The sequence below is a fragment of the Sminthopsis crassicaudata genome, chromosome 4 (genome assembly GCF_048593235.1).
Source record: "Sminthopsis crassicaudata isolate SCR6 chromosome 4, ASM4859323v1, whole genome shotgun sequence".
Classification (NCBI taxonomy): domain Eukaryota; kingdom Metazoa; phylum Chordata; class Mammalia; order Dasyuromorphia; family Dasyuridae; genus Sminthopsis; species Sminthopsis crassicaudata.
This window is the reverse complement of record NC_133620.1, coordinates 112,331,001-112,348,212: the sequence shown is the minus strand read 5'-3', so window position 1 is coordinate 112,348,212 and position 17,212 is coordinate 112,331,001. Positions and strand designations below refer to the sequence as shown.

Genomic DNA, 17,212 nt, shown 5'->3' with positions numbered 1-17,212 from the left:
CAAGGAAAACAGTACCTATCCATCCCCAATGAGCAAGCTCATCAATTCAGGACAGCTATTAGCACTGTTCCTTAAAGAGTTATTGACAGGCTGGAATAGGAACATTTCTATGAAGGCACACTTGGGTTTTTCAATGATTGGGTCTGCAAAGTTTGAATCTGAAAATCTAAAATCAAGTAATACTCTATAAATCTATTCTTCTAGCCCCAGAAGAGGTTCAGCCACCAGTAGCCAAGTCTCTGCCCAACACTTTGATACTGTTTTGGAGCCTGCCCCAAAGGGCAAATGGTATTATAACTCAGTACTCATTATACATGGATGACATGTTAATCTACACGGGATATAGCGAAAACTACACTGTCACTGGTAAGTTGACTTTTTTTGGTTGTTGATATGCCAGTAATGTGCCTCTTCTTACTTTTATACTTATTGTCATTTTAAGGTACTTTAAGGCTACACAGTGTTTTAAAAATATGATCTCATTTTATCTTCAAGACAGTTCTGTTAGGTAGGTGGTATTATTATCATCATTTTATAGATGGGAAAAGGGAAGTATTGTAAAGTTATGTGACTTACTTAGGGTCATACAGTAAATGTCTGAAAGCTAGATATAAATTTAGGACTTCCTGACTTCAAATTCAGAATTCAAATCTAAATGTAAGTTCAGTAAAACCGATGTTAAATACTATGCAGTGTTATAGATTAAAACAAATTTATAATCTTAAAGGGCTTACAATATAAGTTATGATTTATTATAGTGTAATAAGCTATATTAAGCATGTATGTGGTGATGATTCTCTGCTGCCCCTAGGCTTTCTCCTTTATGGTTCCTTCTTGTTTCTTCCTTTCTCCTCCACAAATCATTCTATCCCACGATATGTTACTATTCTGTCCCTCTATATTATCTCTCCACCTTCATTATTCTAGATTTAAACTTGTAAATATGAGGTACACAGAGAATTCACAAGCTTTCTGACTCCATATCATAATAGCTTCAAAAGTTAATATAGTCCTGACTTATTCAGACCAACCAAATTCCATTCTGTTCCGTTAACATCTCAACCAATGAAGGATAGTGACTTTGCCAATCAAAAATCTGAAGTATAGTGCTGAAAAGAAATAGAATACTCTTTATATGACATAAAAACAAGTAAAACTGAATTGATAAAAACATGCCAACTAATTTAAAAAGATATAATTCATAAAACTCCTACATTTTATAATAATATCTTACATATATCTTATATATTTAAACTATTTGAAAGTCCCTTAAAATATAAATTATTTTACTATAAACTAAAATATAAATTATTTTAACGGACTTTCAAATAGTTTACAGGCTGTCTTTGTGCATAATGTGGAAAGAGTGCTGACTTTTCAGATAGGAATAAAGATCTTCATATATTATATAAATATCCTTTATTAGTTGTCTAATCTTAGGTCACATACTCTCAGATTCTAATTATACATACAAAAAATTTGGATATTAAAATTTTGTACTATCTATCCCCTAGAGTGGTAGACAGGAAAGTGCTTTGTGAACCTAAAAATACTCATTTGGTTCTCACAGAATGTTGTAAAGTTTAGAAATAATGGAGATTAATTCAATTTTACTACTGAAAAAAAAATTGTAACACATCAAGGCTGACTGACTGGGCCAAGACCTCACTAGTTATTATCAGAACTGGAACTAGGGCTAGAACCCAGATTCATTGACTGATTTCAAAGTTTTCTTTTCATGTTGTATAGCATGTCTAATATTCTGACATCTTTGCATTCTCATTTATGATAATAAGCTCTCCAATGATACAGATCATAATCCAGTTATGCCTTCTCAACTCATGTCCTTCCATAAATTCACTAAAAGGCATTCATCTATTGATAGTGGATGAATGTGATTAGAGCATGCAGCTGTCCATTGGCTGTCCACAGAAAACCATCATGGCATAGTAAGTAGGATGCTGGACTTAATATGAGAGATATGATTTTAATTTCTATCTCATGTATTTATTTGTAGTTGTTCTCAATTATCCAGCCTCTATGAGCCTCAGTTTCCTTATCTGCAAAATTGGGATAATAATAGCACCTATCTCTCAGGACTATTGTTAGGATCAAATGAAATAATATTTATAAAGCCCTTTATAAATCTTCAGGTTCCTTACAAATATCAGTTCACTTATTTTCAAATGCTTGCACAATGCTTGTAAAAGTAAGTGCTTAATAAATGTTCATTCAGTCATACTCACTTTGTGATGGTATAATTTTTTTCCAGTCATTTAATTCTCTATGACATCCTTCAAATTATTTTCCCTGTACACCTCTAGTGTAATGTGTCATACTCTATTCCTGTCTACCATGTATCTCTTAGTTGCTCTTTGGGCAATCTTCAATGTCATTGAACCTCTTAATTAATTATAATAATTTTAGTTTTATAATATAGTAACAGTATATATGTGTGTATATATATGCATGGCAGATTAAGAAATGTGCATGGTATGGAAATGGTGAGGGAACATTGTAAAGTTCTGTTATCTCCAGAGACTGCCCATCGCTCTCTGGGAGGAGATCTGCTGTCTCAACTGCCGCCAATTCTGACCTAGAGTAGAGACTCCTTCCTCCAGAGAGCCGCCCCAACTCTGGCCCAGACAAGATTCTTCCTTGCTCAATGTTGTCTTCTTTTATCCTCCCAGAGAATGGGCATGGGATAACATAAGTGCTTCTGGGAAAAATTACTTCAACCAATGAACTTGCTCCTCCTAAGCATGCAAGCTCCTCCCCAGGAGTTCACAGGGGTAAAACTCCCCTAAAGGCCGGAACTAGAGAATTGTTAAGTACTGACTTAGCACTTAGTATGAACCTATCATCTCATTATCTCATTAGCACTTAGTAAGAACCTAACAGAACACCATTTAATAAAAAAAGCTAGAGAGATCTCTAGAGTAAAGCAAAGTTTATTTTACATTCTCACAAGAAGGGTGTCCCACCCTTTGAGCAGACAATTGAAGAGAGGAAGCACCTCCTGTGGGCAGGGCAGCACCTTTAATCCCTAAGGCAAAACACCCCTGACCCTCATCCTCATTGGCTGAGATTCTTACATTCTAAATGCGAGATCTACCCACAAAATTGAACTTGGCCAATAAGTACATAGTTGCCCATATTTGGCTGAAATAGGGAGAAAATGATATCATGGGAGAGGGACTCAGTTATGTCCTTGACTCGATCTTCAGAGTCCTTCAGAGTCTTAAACACTGAAGTAGATGAAGCCTTACTCTATTTTCACAACTGTCTTGAAAGTTCTCACCTCATCTCATTCAAATGTAATATTGGTTCAAGGAAACTGACATGTAGAACCTATTATTTGGAAGAGATCATATGGATGACATAGTCTAATTTGCCAAAATTTCTTAAATATTTTTGAAACTGCCAAAATGTATATTTAATTAAAAAAACTCATATGATATTTGGATTATTTTAAATAATGGTATTTTATTATATCTAATAAAACTCAAAACTGTCTAAAATTAGTTACATAAATTTGTCACTAGTATTTATTCTATAAAGAAATGAATCCTAGAACTACATAGAAATATACATATATATATATACATATATATACATATAGATATAGATATATAGATATATATCCATATATCTATATATCTATATCTATATGTATATATATATGTATCTATATCTATATCTATATATATATAACTGTAATATAGTAGGTGGAATAAGAATTTAAAAATCTATAGCTTTTTTAGTAGTGGAATATCTTCAGTGAGATCCTGGAACCCAATGTGACATTTCTTATCTTTGTGCCTTCCCATATTCAAAGCCAGGAGTGCAATCTTTATTCTCATCCACCTTTATCTTCCCTAATTTTCTTTCAAGATTCAGCTCAGATATCAATTTCTTCCTATCCCATTTCCCACCCTCTTTCCTTCCTTGAATCACCTTGCATTTATTTATTTGTGTACATGTTGTATACCTTTAGTAGACTGAAAATTCCTCAAGTGCAGAGCAACTTTATTTTTTTCTTTGTATCTTACCACTTAGTGAGTTCCTTTCTAAATATTTATCTGTAGCATTGAATTAAGTCACTGAATTGCCCACTGGATTTTTCATAATTTGGATTCATCATATAGGGTAGCCATCTATGTCACAGATTTGCCTATTTCCATTTCTCTAACACCATGTTGAAGGTTCCAAAAAAAAAAAAAAAAAAAAAAAAAAAGGTTTGGTTGCATTTGTCTTCTTATGACCTATGTATGTTCCCTTTTCTGCTTAGGGAACAGCAAAATAATTTTATGGCTGTAATTCATTCACTAATTCTATCTTTCATCCTCCCATGCTTCTCTGACATCTCCCAAATGCCACAAATGACTAGAAATTCCACAGCCAAGAATATGCTTGGTATTTTCTCTTTTGTAAGCAAAAGTAGGCCCTGTTCTTTTCAATAAGTTTATTGTTAAAAGTGGATGCTGCTAAGAGATCTCCCTTCAAATTCTGTTAAGATTGAAGGAAATGAGAAACATTACATTTTAAAGCAATTTTCCAAGATAAAAACCATGTAACTTTCCTTATTTTATATCTTTAGTTCCAACCATCATGAAACACACAGGTCAGAAAATGATAGAAAGGACTCATCTCTGCCATTTTCCTGATGAAAATCATTACTTGCTCTGGCCTAGTGACCAACTGGCTGTATACAGGGATCATCAAATTAGAATTCAAATTGACCTTGATCAATTTGATAAACGTTCCATTTTGAAATATAATAAAAGTCCAATAGGGAGCAGAGCAAAGTAGTATAATTACAGATGACAAATTATGCTTACATAAAATGGAGAATATAGGTACAAACAAACATGACATTGAAAGATATGAAAAGCAAAGTAGAATAAACATTAAAAAGTAGTTTAGCATGTAGCTTTTTAGTGGAAAAGCTAATTCTAGCAGAATTAGAAGCTGTAAGGACTGTGACATAATTCTTCTACTCAAATGAACACTGGTCAAACCCTTCACTAATATCATAGCTAATTGGGTGTTGTTAATTTTATGAAGGATTTATGAGAATTGAATTAGATTCAGAAACCAATGAAAATTTTCAATGACTGAAAAATAATATCTATAAAATAGGATTATTTAGCCAATAGAAAGGAAAACTAAAGTTATGTTTTAAATATGTAGTAACAATGAGCTTTGGTTATATAGGGGTTTATTAAAAGAAAACATGGATTTGTATATCTATCTATCTATCTATCTATCTATCTATCTATCTATCTATCTATATTTATATAATGTGAAATGGCCTTTTAACCCAAAAGCAATCACAAATTGAGGAACTACCCACAGAAGAAAGGCAAAAAAAATCATGTTAGGATATCAATGTGGCTTCTTAAATATTTTTAAATGTTTAAGTCCCTTGGAACTTTTCTAAACATGAAGTAATTCAGCTTATACATCTAACATGCATGCTAAATTCCCGAAGGAAATTGTGAAATTATAGCAGATAATGGATGATCAGTTTGTGAGGAGGAGGAAATCCTTATTGGAGCCATATGGATATATTAATTACTCTTTAGAAGAATTGTTAAGGAAATTGTTAGGAAAATTGTCTGACAGACAAGAAATTCAAAAGAAGAAGGAGCTAGGGACAGTTATATGGGTAATCTTTGTCAAAAGAGAAAAAGGAAATAGAGAAAAGGGGGAGAATATCAAATGAACTGAGAAAGGAATTCATTAAAATTTTAACAGTTAGGTCTAAAGGGCCTCAGTAGGAAAGGACTTGACTTCTCCAAAGACCAAAAGATGCTTTAGAGGGCAATAGTTTTAACTGGGACTAGAAAGCAGAAAAAGAACAGATTAAATAGTGAACTTTAAACTTTTTTTCATTTTATAATTATAACTTTTTTTTTTGACAGTACATATGCATGGGTAATTCTTTTTTACAGCATTATCCTTTGCACTTACACTTCTGTTCCGATTTTTCCCTTCCTTCCCTCCACCCCTTTCCCTAGATGTCAGGGAGTCTTATACATGTTAAATGTGTTATATTATATCCTAGATACAATTTAAAAAAAATTTTTATTAGAATTTTTTAAAATTAATTTTTATAGTTATAACATTTTCTTTGACAGTATATATGCATAGGTAATTTTTTTTTTTACAGCATTATCCCTTGTACTCCCCTCTGTTCCAAGTTTTTCCCCTCCTTCCCTCCATCACCTCCCCCAGATGGCAGGCATTCCCATACATATTAAATATCTTATAGTGTATCCTAGGTACAACATATATGTGCAGAACCACATTTTGATGTTGTTGTTGTTGTTGCAAAAGAAGGATTGTATTTGCAAGGAAAAAAAATCTGCGAAGAAAAGCAAAACAAAACAAACAAACAAAAAAAACCCCAATGCTCTCAGTTTACACTCATTTCCCAGTATTCCTTTTCTGGGTGTAGCTGATTCTGTCCTTCATTGATCAATTGGAATTGGATTAGGTCTTCTCTATGTTGAAGATATCCACTTCCATCATAATACATCCTCATACAGTATCATTGTTGAAGTGTATAATGATCCCCTAGTTCTACTCATTTCACTCAGCATCACAATGCAATCAAAATTACATTTAACAAAAAGCCAGGGGAAAATAGACCAAAAAATAATTGGAAACTAAATAATCTTATACTAAAGAATGATTGGGTAAAACAGCAAATCATAGATATAATTAATAACTTCACCCAAGAAAATGACAATAATGAGACATCATACCAAAATGTGTGGGATACAACCAAAGCAGTAATAAGGGGAAGTTTTATATCTCTACAGGCCTACTTGCATAAAATAGAGAAAGAGAGGGCCAATGAATTGGGCTTACAACTAAAATTACTAGAAAAGGAACAAATTAAAAACCTCCAGACAAACACAAACTTGAAATTCAAAAAATAAAAGGTGAGATTAATAAAATTGAAAGTAAAAAAAAAAAAAAAAAAAAAAAAACTATTGATGCTCATTTTTGCTGGGTAAGTTATTCTTGGCTGCATACCAAGATCCTTAGCTTTTTGGAATAGAATGTTCCAGGCCCTTCACTCTTTTAATGTGGATGCTGCTAGATCCTGGGTTATCCTTATTGTGGCTCCTCTATATCTGAATTGCTTTTTTCTAGCAGCTTCCAATAATTTTTCCTTTGTCTGATGGTTCTTGAACTTGGCCACTATATTTCTTGGCATTTTGATTTTAGGGTCCCTTTCTGTAGGTGATCGATGAATTTTTTCAATGTCTATTTTACCCTCTGTTTCCAAAATGTCTGGGCAGTTCTTTTTGATAATTTCCTCAAAAATAGTGTCCAAACTCTTTTTTCCTCACATTTTTCAGGGAGTCCGGTTATTCTCAAATTGTCTCTCCTGGATCTGTTTTCCAGGACTATTGTCTTTCTAATAAGGTACTTGACATTCTTTTCAATTGTTTCATTTCTCTGGTTTTGCTTGACTACCTCTTGGTTTGTCCTTGAGTCATTCATTTCTACTTGTTCGAGTCTAATTTTCAATGATGTATTTTCTTCACTCACTTTTTTTATATCTTTTTGTAATTGTCCAATTGTTTTTTTTTTTTTTTTTTTTAATCTTCTATGGAATTTTTTTCCATTTTATCCATTGTATTTTTTAGAGAGCTGATTTCTTTATCCAGCTCACTAATCCTGTTTTCCTTGGAATTGTTTACTTTTTCCAGCTCACTAATCCTGTTTTCCTTGGAGTTGTTTGCCTTTTCTAATTCACTAATTTTATTTCTCAATGATTTAATCTCTTTATCTACTCTGGATGACTTCTCCAGGCTCTCTTTCCAAGCTTCCCTTTCTTTTTCCCATTTCTTTTCTAGCTCTCTTGTGAGAGCCTTTTTGATTTCCTCCATGAGATTCTTTTGTATTGAGGAGCAGATCATATCCCCCTTAGTTGATTCCTCTGGGGACAGTCTGTTTTTAGTCTCCTCAATATTTGAAGTCTGCTCTCTCTCCATACAGAAGCTGTCAATGGTTAGAGCCCTTTTGATTTTGTTCATTTTGTCAAGAGAGGAATGGAAGAAAACAAATTGACAAGAGAAACAATTGGTCTCTTTTGGTGGGGGATGGGGCTGGATCGTGTTAATGGGCTTCCTCTACAGACTGGGTGTAGGGCAGCAGAGAGCCACTAACAGGAAAGTGATGGCTGTGCTGCATCTGCACTCTGAGGCTCTGAGAACTCGCTGAGTCACTCCAAGTGGGGGTTGGGGGTGGCCGGTTCTGAGAAACGCTAGCTTTTTGGGGGTTTAATCTTCACCTCCGGTGTTTACACCCTCTCCACTGATCCTACCTTGCTGCCAAGATGGAATATCCACACTGGGGTAAAAGTCTTTTTGCAGAAAAGGCAGAGATCGTACCCCTCCCCCCTCTGGTCTGAGCTGTGTGAGCTGTCTGTCTTGCTCTGGCTGCCTGCCCTCAGTCTGCGCCCAGTCTGTTTGACCCTCCCCTGAGCAAACACAGACTTTCTCTGGCGAATTTCAAGGATGTCGTCTCTTATTGATTTTTTGTGGGTTTCTTTTCTGGTCAAGCATTAACTCTGAGGCTTGTCATGAAGTAAGTCCTGAGAGAAAACACGGAGCTCAAGCAGCTGTCTGCCTCCACACCGCCATCTTGGCTGGAAGTCCTCCATCCTAGATACAATTTATGTGTGCAGAAACAAATTTCTTTTTTTTTTTTTTTTTTTTTTTTTAATTTTTAAAATTAATTTATAATTATAATTTTTTTGACAGTACATATGCATGGGTAATTTTTTTTGCACAACATTATCCCTTGTATTTATTTTTCCAAATTTTCCCCTCCTTCCCTCTACTCCCTCCCCTAGATGACAGGCAATCCCATACATATTAAATGTGTTACAGTATAACCTAGATACAATATATGTGTGTAAAACAAAATTTCTTGTTGCACAGTAAGAATTGGATTCCAAAGGTATAAGTAACTTGGGTAGAAAGACAATAGTGCAAACATTTTAAACTCAATTCCCAGTGTTCCTTCTCTGGGTATAGTTGTTTCTGTCCATTATTGATCAACTGGAACTGAATTAGATCTTCTTTTTGTTGAAGATATCCACTTCAATCAGAATATATCTTCATACTGTATCATTGTTGAAGTGTATAGTGATCTCCTGATTCTGCTCATTTCGCTCAGCATTCGTTCATGTAAGTCTCTCCAAGCCTCTCTGTATTCATCCTGCTGGTCATTTCTTACAGAGCAATAATATTCCATAGCCTTCATATACCATAATTTACCCAATCATTCTCCAGTTGATGGGCATCCATTCATTTTTCAGTTTCTAGCCACTACAAAAAGAGCTGCCACAAACATTTTGGCACATACAGGTCCCTTTCCCTTCTTTAGTATTTCTTTGGGATATAAGCCCAGTAGTAGCACTGCTGGATCAAAGGGTATACACAGTTTGATAAATTTTTGGGCATAGTTCCAAATTGCTTTCCAAAATGGCTGGATTCTTTCACAACTACACCAACAATTCATCAGTCTCCCAGTTTTCCCACATCCCCTCCAATATTCATCATTATTTTTTCCTGTCATCTTAGCCAATCTGACAGGAGTGTAGTGGTATGTCAGAATTATCTTAATTTTCATTTCTCTGATCAATAGTGATTTGGAACACTCATCATATGAGTGGAAATGGTTTCAATTTCATTATCTGAAAACTGTTCATATCCTTTGAACATTTATCAATTGGAGATTGGCTTGATTTCTTATACATTAGAGTCAGATCTCTATATACTTTGGAAATGAGGCCTTTAACAGAACCTTTTACTATAAAAATGTTTTCCCAGTTTCTTACTTCCCTTCTAATCTTGTTTGCATTAGTTTTGTTTGTACAAAGGCTTTTTAATTTGATGCAATCAAAATTTTCTATTTTGTGATCAATAATGGTCTCTAGTTCTTCTTTGGTCACAAATTCCTTCCTCCTCCACAAGTCTGAGAGGTAAACTATCCTATGTTCTTCTAATTTATTTATGATTTTGTGAACTTTAAACTTAAGGACAAATCCCTTAAAGAATGGTCTTTAGATTAAAGAATAATGATGCTAGAAAGATAAAGAGAGGGAATGTTTAGAGTTTTAAACATCACAAACTTACAACATAAAATTAATTGTATTCATTTGTTATTTCAAGGGACAGAAACAGGAAAATAAAAGGAATATAGAGTTTGATTTAATATAAGGAAAAACATTCTAATAGTTCTTGCTTTTGGAACTGGTGGGGACCTCCTCTCTGGAAATATCAATCAAAAGATAATTGTTCATCTGATAGGAATGTCATAGAAACAATTTTAGTATTGGGTAGACTAGACAAACTCTGGTGTCTAAAATTTTATTTTTTGATTTAAACACCTATGTTAAGTTTCACACACACATATATAGGAGCACACACATAGAAACACATGTATATTAGTATATACATATACACATACATATGCACTTGTATACATTATATATACATATATATGTACATAGTTTATATTTCCCCAACTTGTGTTTATTCTAGTAATATTTAGTCATCCATTTGAACTGACTTACTTTAATGCAATAGGCTAAGAGATGACATGAATAAGAAAATGGGGGGAAAGCTAGGTTTTAGAAAGATAATTTCTGATAGAGATCTCTTTGTGACTCTGAGATCTGTCGGTGTAGAATACATCCGGGGAATGGTATCATTCTGTGTTTCATGAAGTGTTCATTTGAAGTTGATGCTGCTGACAGTGATTGGTTATCTAGCTGTATATGTAGATATAGCTGAAAAGATTAGAGAAGGTTTTCTAACTTTTTTCCAAGTAAAAATTGACCTTTGGCTTGTAGGTGGAGCAATTATATTTGAAATTGGGGACCATTTGCAACAATGTATTTAGCAATCTCAAGAAATGCATTACTTTGGCTATCTTTTCCTGAAGATATTAAAAATGAAATTACACAATCGATAGTTTAGATATTTTCCACATTTTTTAAAACTAGTATGGAATATAAGCTCAAAGCATCTTCCAGACTTATGTTTTTGATTTTGCCCTATTACTTCTGGTTAGAATCTGTCAAATTATGTTGAATTTTCTTTTCTTTCCATTAGTAGAAAAGTCTTTAGAAGTTGGCATAATTTCTTCCCTTAATGATGTGGAGTCCAAAATAAGTCCTTTTCCCTCTTCTACTCCTTCAGTGTTTCTTCCTGTTAGACATTTAACTGAAGTACTGGGTTTCCTTTACAAGAAACAGATTGATTTTGCTGCCATAGAGTATACAGTTAAAAAGTGAAAGCATTTCAAGTCAGAATCTACTTAGCATCGTGGTGGTATGGATTTTTTCCTCTTCTTAAATATGAAGCATTAAAACTCAAAGGCATTTCTGCACCTTGAGTTAGTACAAAATATATTTAAAAATGCATACAGTTCAAATTTTTTTGCCTTGCATAGGCCATAAGCTAGTAGTATGGTGGGTCAGTTCTGACACTGAAAAATGAATCCAGTTAGAGAACCTCCCGAAGGCTGTTGATGTTTGCTATAATAAATAGCGCACACTTTAAGTCAAACTTTTTCATTCTGTATTCAAAGGTAATGGATTTTTCGTAACCATAGTAACCTTGGTATATTTCTGGATAAATACACGAGGTATATACATTCTAGTTTTATTTTTGAATATAAACTACCACATTATGTATTACTAATAATATGAAAAATAGGATGTAGGTTAGTATAATGACAGCTTAAACGAGTATGCATTTTTCTTCTGCAAAAAATAAATATTTATCAAAAGTATAGGTTCAATTAATTTTTCCCCAGTTTTGTAGTATTCTTGTAGTGCCATTTATCTTTTTTGCAAGATCTCCATTAATCTCTTATTTCTGTCCCATAACAAGATTTTTAAGAATTTTGAGGTAAAAACAATTGTTTTTCAAATCTTATTATTAAAAACATTATCAAAAGATTGAAAGACCTATTTTGGGATCACTACAAGAGGTTTCTGTGCACCGTTTAACATTATACAAGGAATCTGTACAATGGTTGAAAGAAAAAAAAAAGCTAAGAAAATGTTCAGTGTGCCAGGGTTGTTGCAAAGTTCAGGTCAGATGGCATCCTGATTGATGATGACTATCCAAACTGTAGCCAACCTGAGCATTCTCATTTCAAATGAGCACCTGGAATTTCTTAAGAAGTTTGTGGTAATGCTTCAGAAAATCAGCCAAACTTTCAGATACTTAGGGATACTGAAATCCCATGGAAGCTAGAAAGCTAGATTAAGAGTAAGGATTGCTTGTAATACCTTGAGCACAATTTCTGCCATCAACATTTTTGATCCCCTTCTGAAATTAATCAAATTACGATTGTCCAAAGATGAATTATTCACAATACCTACTTTTCCATCCCATTATTCAGGGAGGTTAAATAATAAAGGTAAGTAGCAAAGGGATGGAAATGGATTGGACAGGAGCAAGTGTGCATGTGTTTGGCAAAGTTAAATAGTAATAACTTTAAATGTTTTACATTTTCAGATGTTTAAATTTGTTTTTTAGCATCACTGCTTTCTAAATTCCTTTGGCTTAAATAATCAGGAAAAAGAATTAAAAATTCACAGAACTTTTAAAATGCCTTGTTATAATCTATAAAACCATCACCCTGTCATACTCATTCTATGACTTACTTATTAATGAGTTATCATGAAAGGGATTTAATTTATTTTTCTGTTTATATATGTCTCTCTTGATCTTTCAATTAAGAGAATAATTTTTGCATTATGCATTATATTTAACATTTTTTTTGGTCATTTAAAGCAAGGCAGTCCACATTATTTCTAAGATTTTACTTTAAACAATTTTTCTAAAGAATTGGGCAATGGTGAATGATAGTATTATAAAATGAATTTTATTCCTGATGAATTTTATTCCCAAAATATGGTGGATTTGTTTGTTTGAAAATATTTTTCTGTTGTTATGACACAATTTCACTCACACAACACACATTTTTCACTATTATTTCTTTTATTTTACTTTTTTGAAAGATATAATATTATATTTAGATACTCCCAGTCTTTTACATTATATAGCTCTAAAGTCTGTTAACACACTTATTTTCCAATCTGTAAATTTTAGTATTAATGTACCATAGAGTTTGCAATATTCTAAATAAGGTAATCCCATCCAGTAAGTAATTATGTCTCTAACTAAAATTAACATTATTAGTTTATGCCCTCCTTGTACAAGTTATACTATATAATATTAAGTTGTGCAATGTCTAACAAATCTTAAGGTTAAAAAGAGGGGTAAAAGCTATAATCTGTGCAAAGGAGTTTTAGAACCTGTTACTGAGGACTTCTGGCCAAGATGGTGGCGTGGAGGCAGACAGCTGCTTGAGCTCCGTGTTTTCTCTCAGGACTTACTTCATGACAAGCCTCAGAGTTAATGCTTGACCAGAAAAGAAACCCACAAATAATCACCAACAGAAGACATCCTTGAAATTGCCCAGAAAAGGTCTGTGTTTGCTTGGGGGAGGGTCAAACAGACTGGGCGCAGACTGAGGGCAGGCAGGGAGAGCAGGCAGGCAGCAAGAGCAGGCAGGCAGCTCACACAACCTGGACCTGAGGGAGGAAGGGGCGATCTCTTCTGTTTCTGTGGATGTTCCATCTTGGCAGCAAGCCAGGAGCAGGGAGAGGGTGTAAACACCGAAAGTGAAGAATAAAACCCCGGAAAGCTAGCTTCTCTCGGGACCCGGCCACCCCCACCCCCACCTGGAGTGACTCAGTGCATTCTCAGAGCCTCAGAATGAAGACTCAGAGCAGCCATCTCTGTCCTGTTAGTACCTCACCTGAGGACAGTAAAAGCAGACTGTCCCCAGAGGAATCACCTAAGGGGGATCTGAGCTGCTCCTCAATACAAAAGAATCTCATAGAGGAAATCAAAAAGGCTCTCACAAGAGAGCTAGAAGAGAAATGGGAAAAGGAAAGGGAAGTTTGGCAAGAGAGCCTGGAGAAGTCATCCAGAGTGGATAAAGAGATCAAATCATTGAGAAATAAAATTAGTGAGCTGAAAAAGAAAACAGTTCTCTAAAAAATAAAATGCATGAAATGGAAAAAAATCCCATAGAAAAAATATCTCACTTAAAAACTCAATTGGACAATTACAAAAAGATATAAAAAAAGTGAGTGAAGAAAATACATCACTGAAAATTAGACTCGAACAAGTAGAAATGAATGACTCAAGGAGAAACCAAAAAGTAGTCAAGCAAAACCAGAGAAACAAAACAATTGAAAAGAATGTCAAGTACCTTATTGGAAAGACAACACACCTGGAAAACAGATCCAGGAGAGACAATTTGAGAATAATCAGACTCCCTGAAAAATGTGAAGAAAAAAAGAGCCTGGACACTATTTTCCAGGAAATTATCAAAGAGAACTGCCCAGACATTTTGGAAACAGAGGATAAAATTCATCAATCACCTACTGAAAGGGACCCTAAAATCAAAACGCCAAGAAATATAGTGGCCAAGTTCAAGAACCATCAGATGAAGGAAAAAATACTGGAAGCTGCTAGAAAAAAGAAATTCAGATATGGAGGAGCCACAATAAGGATAACTCAGGATCAAGCAGTGTCCACATTAAAAGAATGAAGGGCCTGGAAAATGATATTCTGAAAGGCTAAGGAACTTGTTATGCAGCCAAGAATAACTTACCCAGCAAAAATGAGCATCATTTTCCAGGGAAGAAGATGGACATTTAATGAAATAAATAAATTCCATCTATTCTTGATGAAAAAAACAGATCTACACAAAATCTTTGATCTTCAAATACAGAACTCAAGAGATTTCTAAAAAGGTAAAAATAAAGCTTGAGAACTATATTTCTGCCATAAAGATATGTAAAGAACACATGCGTAATTTGTTCTAGAAACTAGAAGTGGAAAGGAAATTATATCATAAAAAAGTGTAAAGTGGTGGTACTACATATCATGAAGAGGCAAAGGAAACCTATTATATCTGAGAGAAAGAAAGGAGGGAAATGAACATAGTGTGTACCAATAGACATATTTGATTTATGGTGAAACTTCTTCCACTTCAATGAAAAATGAGAGGGAAGGAGTAAGCTAAGGGGAAGGGAATACAGAAATTGTGAGGAAAAGGGGTAAAATAAGGGGAGGAACTTTAAGGTGGGGGAGGGATACTAAAAAGGGAGGGCTGTGAAAAGCAAGTGGTGTACACAAGTTTCATACTGGGTAGGGGGGTAAGAGGGAAGAAAGGAGAAAAGCATAAGCAAACAATATAGAATTAGTCATTCTAACCATAAATGTGAATGGGGTAAACTCCCTCATAAAGAGGAAGCTGTTAGCAAACTGGATTAAAAGTCAGAATCCTACTATATGTTGTTTACAGGAAACATAACTGAAACAGGGTGATCCATTCAAACTAAAAGTAAAAGGGTGGAGCAGAATCTACTATGCTTCAGGCAAAGCCAAAAAATCAGGGGTAGCCATCCTCATCAAGCAAAAACAAAAATTGATCTAATTAAAAGAGATAAGGAAGGACATTATATCCTGCTAAAGGGTTGCATCAATAAGGAAGCAGTATCAATATTAAACATATATGCACCAAGTGGTGCAGCATCTAAATTCTTAAAAGAGAAATTAAGAGAACTGAAAGAAGAAATAGACAGCAAAACTATAATAGTAGGAGATCTCAAACTTGCACTCTCAGAATTAGATAAATCAAACCACAAAATAAATAAGAAAGAAGTCAAAGAGGTAAATAGAATACTAGAAAAGTTTGATATGATAGATCTTTGGCAAAAGCTAAATGGAGACAGAAAGGGGTATACTTTCTTCTCAGCAGTTCATGGAACCTATACAAAAATTGATCATATACTAGGGCATAAAAATCTCAAAATCAAATGCAGTGAGACAGAAATGGTAAATTCATCCTTTTCAGACCACAATGCAATTAAAATTACATTTAATAAAAAGCCAGGGGAAAATAGACCAAAAAATAATTGGAAACTAAATAATCTTATACTAAAGAATGATTGGGTAAAACAGCAAATCATAGACATAATTAACAACTTCACCCAAGAGAATGACAATAATGAGACATCATACCAAAATGTGTGGGATACAGCCAAAGCAGTAATAAGGAGAAGTTTTATATCTCTAGAGACCTACTTGCATAAAACAGAGAAAGAGAGGGTCAACAAATTGGGCTTACAACTAAAATTACTAGAAAAGGAACAAATTAAAAAGCCCCAGACAAACACAAAACTTGAAATTCTAAAAATAAAATGTGAGATTAATAAAATTAAAAGTAAAAAAAAACTATTGAATTAATTAATAAAACTAAGAGTTGGTTCTATAAAAAAACCAACAAAATAGACAAACCCTTAGTAAACCTGATTAAAAAAAGGAAAGAGAAAAAGCAAATTGTTAGTCTTGAAAATGAAGAAGAAATTAGAACAATAATTAGGAGCTACTTTGCTCAACTTTATGCCAATAAATTCAATAACTTAAATGAAATGGAAGAATACCTTCAAAAATATAGCTTGCCCATATTAACAGAGGAAGAAGTAAGTAGTCTAAATAGTCCCATCTCAGAAAAAGAAATAGAACAAGCTATTAACCAAATTCCTAAGAAAAAATCCCCAAGATCAGATGGATTTACATGTGAATTCTACCAAACATTTAAAGAACAACTAACTCCAATGTTATATAAACTATTTGAAAAAATAGGGATTGAAGGAGTCCTACCAAATTCCTTTTATGACACAGACATGGTACTGATACCTAAACCAGGTAGATTGAAAACTGAGAAAGAAAACTATAGACCAATCTCCTTAATGAATATTGATGCTAAAATCTTAAATAAGATATTAGCAAAAAGACTTCAGAAAATCATCTGCCGGATAATACACAATTATCAAGTAGGATTTATACCAGGAATGCAGGTCTAGTTTAATATTAGGAAAACTATTAGTATAATTGACCATATTAATAATCAAATTAATAAAAAAATATATGATCATCTCAGTATATGTAGAAAAAGCATTTGATAAAATCCAACATCCATTCCTACTAAAAACACTTGAGAGTATAGGAATAAATGGACTATTCCTTAAAATAATAATGAGCATTTTTTTAAAATCCTCAGTAAACATCATATGTAATGG

At 33.7% G+C, this 17,212-nt stretch overlaps 1 protein-coding gene across 1 annotated transcript in view; it reads left to right on the top strand.

The window, feature by feature from the left end:
- USH2A (usherin) overlaps positions 1–17,212 on the top strand; it is a 1,025,480-nt gene that overhangs the window by 449,123 nt on the left and 559,145 nt on the right. The window contains exon 31 of the mRNA XM_074264677.1: positions 205–366. Within this exon, the coding sequence (XP_074120778.1) occupies positions 205–366 (162 nt within the window). The remainder of the gene's footprint in view (positions 1–204; positions 367–17,212) is intronic.